General features: G+C 44.2%; 2 protein-coding genes across 2 annotated transcripts; both read left to right on the top strand.

Annotated features, from left to right (window-relative positions):
* The first annotated feature begins 586 nt into the window (after positions 1–586).
* Positions 587–1,426, top strand: LOC141614037 (uncharacterized). Its single transcript, XM_074432791.1, has one exon. The coding sequence runs from the start codon at positions 587–589 to the stop codon at positions 1,424–1,426; it is 840 nt and encodes a 279-aa protein (XP_074288892.1).
* Positions 1,427–2,796: 1,370 nt separating this feature from the next.
* LOC141614036 (uncharacterized) lies at positions 2,797–3,420 on the top strand. Its single transcript, XM_074432789.1, has one exon. The coding sequence runs from the start codon at positions 2,797–2,799 to the stop codon at positions 3,418–3,420; it is 624 nt and encodes a 207-aa protein (XP_074288890.1).
* Positions 3,421–10,513: the final 7,093 nt, after the last annotated feature.

The following is a 10,513-nucleotide window of genomic DNA, read 5'->3' as shown; positions in this document are numbered from 1 at the left end:
TAGTGGTTCGTTAACCTTCCCAACAAGTCTATTTCCAGCTTCCCAGGGTTAGTGAACGTTTTCAATCAGCAGTTCACAAGCAGTCGCAAGCCAGAAAAATTATCCAGTGATCTATACCGGATCGTCCAGAGGTTAGAGGAGTCCACCAAGGATTATCTCGCCAGATTCAATGTGGAAAAAATATCTATCCCTAGGTGCGACCCTACAACGGCAGTCAACGCCTTCAGAAGGGGACTGCATCGCGACTCTGATTTGTACAAGAATCTCACCAAGCATCTGTGTGCCACCTTTGAGGAAGTCAAGCAAATGGCAGAGGCTACTTATCGCCTAGAGGAGGATGAGGATAGAAGGGACCTGTATGGAACAGAGTCATCCAATAGAAAAATCACAACAGAGAAAAAGAATGAAAGAGCCAAACCCTACAGCAAGAACACAGTGAACAAAGTCTCAGGAGAAACAGAGAGCACCCAGGCTCCACCTAAGCTCAGCGAGTATGGGTTCACCACTGGACTTGCTTTGGGGTAATGAAGGCAATCGGGAGCTAGGGCGGGGGCCGGGTGGCCCAAGAAGCCTACTCCCGGGGAGAATGACAAAAGAGATGCCAAAGAAAAGGTGTGAATACCACAACGATATTGGCCACAATATAGAAGATTGTGTAGTACTACGAAAGGAAGTGAAGCACCTCTACAAAGTCTTTGGATGCTTGGATCACCCGCTCCCCAAGGGGGCGAAATCTGGAAAGGTCAATACTGCTGACCAGGCCCAACCATCCCCACCTCCACCTTACTCAAAGGTAGTGAACGTCATCATAGGGAGGTCGGAGATATGTGGTCTCACTTATTCAGCAGCAAAGCGCCATGCAACCGAGACTAAAGGATATAAACCAGAGTTCTCCCTCCGGGTCAGCAGACAGGATCTACCAGTAATCTCATTCGACGAGGCAGACATACCTGATGAGGCAGAACACCATCTTGACGACTTGATCATTACCCTTTCTATAGGGAATTGCCTTGTTAAAAAGATATTGGTAGATACAGGAAGCTCTGTAAATCTGATAATGCTGGAAACCTTAAAGAACATGGGGTTCAGCGAAAAAGACCTGGTGCAGAAGGCAGTACCCTTGGTAGGCTTCAGCGGAGAAACTAATCAATCCCTTCGAGAAATAGTGATACCTACCTTTGTAGGGGGTATGAACAAACAGGTATGGTACTTGGTCATTGATGGTCCGTCAACTTATAACGTGATACTTGGCAGGCCTTGGATCCATGAAATGAAAGCAGTACCATCAACGTACCATCAGAGCCTGAAGTTCCCTACACCCTGGGGGGTACAGGAGATACGGGGAGATCAAAATGTAGCTCGGGATTGCTATAAGAACGCTCTGAAACCCACCCACTCGCACTGGTCCAAAGATAGCAATTACTGAGCGTAAACCGTGCATCCGGAGGAGTATATCGCACCTCCTAGGAGGAACTCGACGAAGTAATCCTGGACCCACAGTTTCCAGTAAGAACAGTGCTGGTGGGAGCTGACTGTGCAGGTAACATCTGTGAGCAGATAATTGAATTTCTACGTACTAACATGGATTGTTTCGCCTGGTCCCATAGCGACATGATTGGCATAGATCCAAGTGTAATTACACACCGGTTAAATATAGACCCCATCTTTCCTCCAGTCCACCAGAAAAGGCGGAAATTCGCTCCTGAAAGGAACAAGGTGATAAACCAGGAGGTAGACAACCTCCTGGCAGTAGGCAAGATCAGGGAAGTTAACTACCCAGAATGGCTCTCGAATGTTGTGGTTGTACCCAAGAAGAACAACAAGTGGAGAGTATGTGTCGATTTCACAGATCTTAACAAAGCTTGCCCAAAAGACCCGTTCCCCCTGCCGCACATTGATTCCATGGTAGATGTTACAGCAGGGCATAAGCTACTTACCTTCCTTGATGCCTGGAGTGGGTACAACCAGATAAAAATAGACCCTAAGGATCAGGAGAAAACAGCCTTCAGATCTGATAGAGGCTTGTACTACTACAATGTGATGCCCTTTGGCCTCAAGAATGCTGGTTCCACCTATCAACGCCTGGTGAACAGAATGTTCAAGGAGGAGATAGGGAGAACAAGGGAAGTCTACATTGACGATATGGTAGTCAAATCCGAGAAGGCATAACAACATATGTCCCACCTGGAGAATACCTTCTTGATCCTCAGAAAATACCATATGAAGCTGAACCCCCTGAAATGCATTTTTGGAGTCTCCTCTGGGAAATTCCTGGGGTACTTGGTGATGCAAAGAGGGATAGAGGCCAGCATGGAGCAACTCAAAGCAGTTCTTCAGTTAGAATCTCCTCAGAAGCCAAAGGACGTACAGAGGCTCACAGGTCGGGTAGCAGCCCTAAACCGGTTCATATCAAGGTCCTCGGACAGGTGTTGATTGTTCTATGACATCTTAAGGAAGAGCCAGAAGTTTGAGTGGACGCAGGAGCATGAAAAGGCGTTTGGGGAGCTCAAGCAGTACCTAAGCACCCCTCATCTTCTCTCCAAGCCAGAACAGGGAAAACCGCTATACTTGTATCTATCAGTAACAGAGGCGGCTGTAAGTGCTGTACTACTACGAGAGCACGAAGGAATGCAGAAACCAGTAAACTATATAAGCAAGTCTTTGTTGCCTGCAGAGACCGGGTACACATTCCTAGAAAAACGCGTTTTAGCACTTGTTACCACTTCATACAAATTGCGTCCCTATTTTGAGTCACATACAATTTCAGTCGTGACCAACTACCCCATGAAAACCATAATGAGGAAACCCGAACTGTCAGGGAGCATGGTTAAGTGGTATGTCCACCTGAGTGGGTACGACCTGAAATTTGAACCCCGAACAGCCATAAAGTACCAAGTCCTAGCTGACTTTGTGTCAGACTTTAGTCCCACCCTTCAAGAACAACCCGACAGTGAAATCTTGACCGTAAGTGAGGCTATAGGGGAGCAGGTATTGAAGTTACATGGTGATGGGGCATCCAATACGAAGGGAGCAAGGGTAGGGCTGGTCCTGAAATCACCTCAGGAGGAACAGATAATACAGGCAGTACGGCGTGAGTTCAAAGCAATGAATAACGAGGCCCTAATCTTAGGACTCCAATTAGCCTTAGAATTGCAAATCAGCCGCATCGAGGTGTATAGTGACTCCAAATTGATCGTAAACCCTGTGAATAACGTATACACGGCCAGGGATCCAAAAATGATAGCCTACCTGGAAGTAGCGAAGGAGCTCAAACTCCGCTTTGCCTCCTTATACATCCAGCAGATACCAAGGGATCAGAATGTTAAAGCGGATGCTCTTGCCACCCTGGGAGCAGCCTTCACTCCAGGGGCAGTGGGTACTATACCATCCATACATGTCATGAAACCTGCCATACGTTAGAATGAACAGCAGAACGCCAGTAAGGCTGCAACAACCCAGTGGACATACGAAGCAGGGATACCGTGTACTGCCACACCCCAGGAAGAGATTAATGATTGGCGCAAGCCTTACATTAGTTGACTACATGATGAGGTATTACCACCTGACCAAAAAGACACCAGGAGTTTCAAAATGAAATCCTCCAGATTCGAACTCATTGATGGTATCCTATTTAGGAGGTCCTTGGCAGGACCCTATCTGAGGTGCTTAGGCATACAGGAGGCACATGCAGTAATGTGTGATATCCACAGTGGTGATTCTGGAAATCACACAGGGGGTAGGAGCCTGTCAGTTAAAACACTAAGGCAGGGTTACTTCTGGCCTACCATGATGAAAGACGCCATAGATTACGTCAAAAAATGCGAAGAATGCCAAAGGCACGCTTCTGTCAGCCACCAGCCAGCAGAACATATGCATCCGATCATCTCGCCATGGCCTTTTATGAAATGCGGAATGGACATTGTGGGACCATTACCCTGTGCTTCTGGAAACAGGACGTAGATGCTGGCAATGACGGACTACTTCTCTAAATGGATAGAGGCAGAAGCTTTTCCTCAGATCCTGGAGAAGTATATGATATCTTTTATCAAGAGGAACATAGTCTCTAGATATGACATCCCTTCAGAAATCATATGTGACAACGGGTGACAATTCATATCCAACATAATAGAAGACTACTGCGCCAGGTGGAACATCAATGTGACACCCCCATATGCCAAGGAGCCTTACTAAGACCTTCCCTAGCTTATAAGGACATCACCATCTCGGTTGCCCAAGGTAAGTAATCATCAAAGGTCAATAAAAGAACATTTAAACTGTTTTACAAGTGTTATAACCAAACTGTTAAAAGAAAGATACAACTCATCACTATATACTACTTCCTGTCATAACTCGTGAGGACTCATCCCGGCCGGACTCCAAAGAACCATCCAAGACAACACCTGCTAAGACTGACTGCTCACCATAAGGGATCACGACAGACACAACAAAACAAACAAGACAACCACACAAGGTCAGTAACTGAGACAAGACACAGCATAAACACCACTTATAACAACCAGAACCAAACACACACACAATCACAACCACTCCAACCAATCTCCGTCACCGACTGTCCACTGGACCAGCCCTGCCAGTGGGGGACCGCAGCCGTTCCCACCTAAGCCCCGCTCATCAAACCGAGCGATAACCCTGTCCCATTAATGTGCACATCCCCTCTCGTGGCGGGTTCCACGAAGGGAAAAACTAGGGCGTGAAGCCACTCCCGCAAGTGACTCCACTCAACCGAGGACGCACCTCGAGAACCAGCGACAATAACCATAGACAGCTGCAATACAACAATAATCAACAAAAAAGCATACACTGACCGATAACCATGTATACTCAACCACACGGTCACGACAACAACACAACGACAACGCAACAACCGACACACTAGACAATCAACAGAAACTGAGTAGGCGAACCTACCTTTAAGCGACTGGAACAATACCATGTCCACACACGCAACACCCAGCAATCAAACAACACCTATACACACAATACAATCCTCTATCACTACCCTTCTAATCTTAACTGAAAACACAAAGACACAGATGATGATGACGACATACCTACATGTGAAAATCTGGCAAAGGGACTGCTACCTGACTCAAGCTATGCACTCCTATGGCACAAGAACCCTCAAAGGCTCCCATGGAAGGTACTTGGTGAAAGGAAGAGGAAGGGACGCCATCTAGGTTTAGAGAAAAGAGGCGTAAATATAATGATTTGCGGTTTTGACGAAACACGATTATAAACCCCCGCTGAAAAGACGCTACTCGATCGAGTTCCCCCTACTCGATCGAGTATCCAAGCTACTTGATCGAGTAGCCTCTACTCTATCGAGTACCACCCACATAGAAAGGCAAACACGGCAAATGGTAATTCTGGCACGCATCACTAAGGGATATCACCTGCTCCCAAAGTCGGTCAAGGTTGGTCAACGAGTTCCTAAAAGGGCGGGTATTAAAGTCTTCCCCCTTTAAAAAGAACTTCGTCCCCGAAGTTCAACTCACCCTTCCCCAACGCACAAGACACGGAACAAGGTCAACACCACCGTTCTTTCGACATAGGTCACTACTCTCTAGAAGTACCAACCCACCATGTCATCATCATCAACTGTCTAATACTATATACACAAACGTCCACGAACCATAACGTTAATTACCAAATTCACCAAATGTACTAACACAATTGACAACCATACTACGACTCTGAACTTTCAGCTACGTTCAGCCACACAGCTATGGAACTATACTCTCACTAGTCCATGATTGCCAACACGAAATATGTCACACAACACTAACATGTTACCAAACGATCCTATCACAATGCATGACTCAAAGTTGTACTATTTCGTTACCGTTCCTGACATACTTATCTCTCTATGACCGTCCTTTCATAACAAATTACTCAACCTTTACTTAAATATACAAATTACTCATCAAACAATGAAAACAATTATAACTTCATGCTGGAAATATAACAAAAACAATAGAAAACATTATAAACAAATAACAAGATTATTATAATATCGGCCTTTTTATTTCGCGACATTACTCTTCCCCTCTAAAAGGAACTTCGTCCCCGAAGTTCACCACCGAATTATTACACACATTACTAATACTTATCCCTTATCATATAATTCCTTTTTGACATTACTCATTAATCATAGCAACCATGAATTTATAAATGCATCCGCTACCTTACTCGAATACTTAGCCACAATCATGAACACATGTATGTATCAAGTCGTATATAAAGGAAATACGCGAACTCCGTGAAATAAATAACAAGTCTTTTCCATGATAAATAAATTAGGTTACTAAGCTAGTAGACGTTGAAGATGTAAAATAAATAAGTTAGGTCACTCTTTGTCACAAATCTGCATTCATAATCCAAGCACGTCTTCCAACATATCAAATTAACGGTCCAAACATGTTACTAATTGTCAACAACCATGTTAAACATCGACGCATGTAAGAATATAACCATTAAAACAATTATAATTTTCGAAATGTCCCTGAAATAGTGCTACTCGATCGAGTGTAAAGGGTACTCGATCGAGTGTCTTAGCTACCTGATCGAGTAGCCCAAAATCAGAATGCTCCTTACCTGTCACACCTGCAGCTACTCGATCGAGTGAGGGGCACTCGGTCGAGTGGCCACAAGTCAAATGCTACTCCAAAATTTCATGACACATCCCAAGGTAAATAAATATGTGCACATCATCTCATAACCGCGAGTTGGGATGACAACCCGACTCCAAAATCCTGTAAACAAGTCTAAGCTAAGCAAATACGGCCTTATGGCCACCAATACAACCCAACGTAAAAAGTTCGAAATGAAATAAACTAACATCCAACATAACCAACAACCATACTCAACAGAAAGGAAAGGAGTATCACTCCTGCTGCTGCTGCTGCTCCTCCATGACGTAATCCTTCGCTCCGTCACCACCTGAAGTACCAGCCCCCGAAGCCCCAAGACCCGCACCATCACCTGCTCTGCCCTCTGGACTCACATACCATGGGGTCAAACCGCAAAAAGCAAAAGACTGTGGTGTTCCCCACGCGGACATGTCCACCCCGTAGGAGTTGAAAACCCCGCTGTTGTCTCCAACTCCGCTCCACCACACTGGATGCGGTCCCTCGGTGCCAATACCCTGAGCATATGCCATCACGTGCATGTTCCGGAGCGTCAAGGTAGAGGACACTCTCTCTGCCAAGTAGCTCGCACGTGTCTCTGGGGTATCAAGGTAGGGATAGCAAGAACATGGGTGCTGTGGTGGTGCTGCTGGCTGTGGCTGGGTCTCAACCGTCCTCTCCCTCACACGACGTGGCCCTCTCCCTAACCTGGGTCTATCCTCCGCCGCTCTCACATTCTCCCCCTTCTTCGGCTCGGGCATAACCTGAAGGATCTAATCATCTATGAGGTACGTCTGTCTTGGCCGGGGTACATCCTCATCCTCCTCCTCATCAGAATCAATCGCATCTAACGGCTCAGTCGGTGGGAGGTGCTCAGGAGCCGGTATCCTCATCCAGCTCATACCCCACACCCTCCATGCTAGGCTACCATCCGCCAAAGTTCTCAACCATTTCAGGTCGAGGAAATACTCTCTATCCATGGTAGGAACAGAGGTGGCTAAGGGAACGTACTCGGAGGAAGCCTCAAAAGAAGCTAGCTTTTCAGCTAACCGGGTGGCAATAGCACCGCAACTCAGGTACCTGGTACTAGAAGAGGCCATCAAGGCAAGACTGGCACAAACCATAGCGGGAGCATTGAAGACCACCTTCTTGGTCCGCTCGGGGTTAAGGTAGGCCATCATAAGCAACAACTCGTGAGAGTTCAACTTACTCATATCCGACCTCTCGTAAAGAAGGTTCGACACAGCACGTAGGAAGATTCTCAAGGTAACATGTTGCACATCATTGATCAACATGTTACTAGCGGTCAGAGCAGACTTCCCGGTGATACAGGGCATAAGACGACAAACTCCGCACTCAGACGGTATGTCACGAAGGGCATCCTTGGAAGGCTTAGCCAAACCAAGGTGGGAAGCAAATAGGTCCATGGTTAAAAGGAAACTGGTGTTCATAAGATGGAATTGCATAGTCTGCTCAACCGGCTCATATTTAAACGAGCTCATGAACTCAAGGGTCAGAAAAGCATAAGAATGCTTCCGTAGACGATATAGCCCAGTGAACCCTAAAGTCTCGAAAATGTGACGGACATCGTTCTCAATACCCAGGTCCTCTAAGATAGACGTGTCAACACAACGGGTTGGTCTCATCTTGCGAGACTGTAAAGCTACAAACCTCTTCCATTGGTTAAAGTCTACGAAAACTACCGAAGGGTACTCTGGTACCGCCGGTACTACTGGTCCGCTACCCTCCCCAACTTCGGGCTGAGAAGCCCTTCCCCTCTTACTTTGTCGGGTTCCCAGGTTTAGTCTCGGCATCTGTTCAACATATAATATAAATATACTAACATGGATGCACCAAAACATGCTAATTACACTAATTATGCCATGAAAGAATCATCTAAGTAGACACTATCATCAACAATTTCCCAAATTACAAGTAAAATTCAAGTTTTCAAAGTTCAGACGGTCTTTACAGCTGCGAAAATTTTATCAAAATCACCATGAGTTAATTCATCTATTACAATTTCTAGGACTCCTACATTCAAATTGCATCCATGTACAACACAAAATCCCAATTATATGAAACGAATTTCAATTTGAGGCACTTTTAAGACGGAGTTTTAAGGCAAATTTTGAGGTGAAAATCACAAAAATCAACTTCCCACATCATATATACAACATACATGATCCAAATTTCACCCTTCAACATGTAAAAGACAATCAAAAATCGATTTAATTTCTCAAACCCTAGAAAATTCGGTATCCATATATGTAATTTCTATTTGATTTTTTTTGTATTATAACAACAATTAACCATAAAAGGGAAGCATATAAATCATATTGCATCAATTATAAGCAAATTTTCTCACATATAAATCGAATTTTCAGATTTTTCTAGCACCCTAATTGTTTCTAATCGATGAAGAACACTAAAATAGAAAGGAAATTCATACCTTGATCAAATAGGAAGTACAAGAACAATTATAAGCAAAAGAATTCACCCAACAAATCACCACAAATACAAGATTGAGAGCAAGATGAGAGATATGGAGGTTAGGGTTTGCGAGGTTGAGGGAAGAAATAAGAAGAAAGAGTAAAGAAAAGGGGTTTAAGAACTCGTGTAATCTCTGGTACTGTAGCTTACTCGATCGAGTGTCTAGGGTACTCGATCGAGTGCCCTCTACTCGATCGAATAGGCGTTATTTTATCGAGTAACCGTAGGAAATTTCCTACATTTCGACGTCTTAGCTTCCTAACTAGATCGAGTGAGGTCTACTCGGTCTAGTAAGCACTCACACTCGGTCTAGTAAGGTTGGGTACACGGTCGGAATTACAAGGTTAACTGAAGATTCCTGCAAAACAACATTACGTGTCGATTCCAAACCAAGTCCGGAAGTCGTCACTGGTTATCGTATTCATTCACGTCATGTCATTACTACTCGAACATATTGCAACGGTTTCACCAACTAAGGCTCATATCATATTATTCCATAACGAAATTCATACAACATAGTTTACCCTACTATTGGGTCATCCATGTATGCAATTAACTCATTATATCATGTCTAAACTCTTGTCTACAACATCGCTAACAAACGGATATTCACCTTACTCTGAGCACATATTTAGCATGAACTTTCCCTATGTCATCCAAATACATTAGCAACATATTCATGCTTCAACATAAACTAATTAACCTACTCAAATTAATCACGTCGCATGCGGAAGCTTTCAACCATACACATATCACATTCATCCATTAGCGTCTTATAACGCTCATTACAATTCTATACCTATTTAATTACTAACATTAGCACTATTATAGAACTTATAAAATCGTATAAAACTACCACTACCAACAAGTTGAAGTAAATATAGCCGTTACCACATTCCAGCTCACATCACACATTTCTACTCTTTCACATACTTCTATCGTATTAGACTTTTCACGTTCCTCATTATCATTACACACACACACATTAGTTCCATCAAAACTTTACTATATATACTTCTAACTTAACTATTACGCACATACTATCTTCAACAGAGACTCATCCACAATTATCTCTATCATAATCATCATACACATTAGGCACATCTTTGCCGAATCCACATTCCCATACCCAGTGACTGGCTTAAGCACAATGGGGCCAGGATTTTGAAATGAGGGCGCCTACTCACCCAAAATCTAGCATCAGCTGGGGCTCCCATTATACATATACCAGGTTCATTTTATTAGACTCACTACGTTCATTGGGTTCATTTGTTCAGGTTCCAAAATCGTCGCTCTGATACCACTTTGTGACACCCCCATATGGCAAGGAGCCTTACTAAGACCTTCCCTAGCTTATAAGGACATCACCATCT

Source organism: Silene latifolia, chromosome 11 (assembly GCF_048544455.1).
Source record: "Silene latifolia isolate original U9 population chromosome 11, ASM4854445v1, whole genome shotgun sequence".
Taxonomy (NCBI): domain Eukaryota; kingdom Viridiplantae; phylum Streptophyta; class Magnoliopsida; order Caryophyllales; family Caryophyllaceae; genus Silene; species Silene latifolia.
The sequence above is the reverse complement of the archived record's forward strand: the minus strand, read 5'-3'. Positions and strand labels throughout refer to the sequence as shown.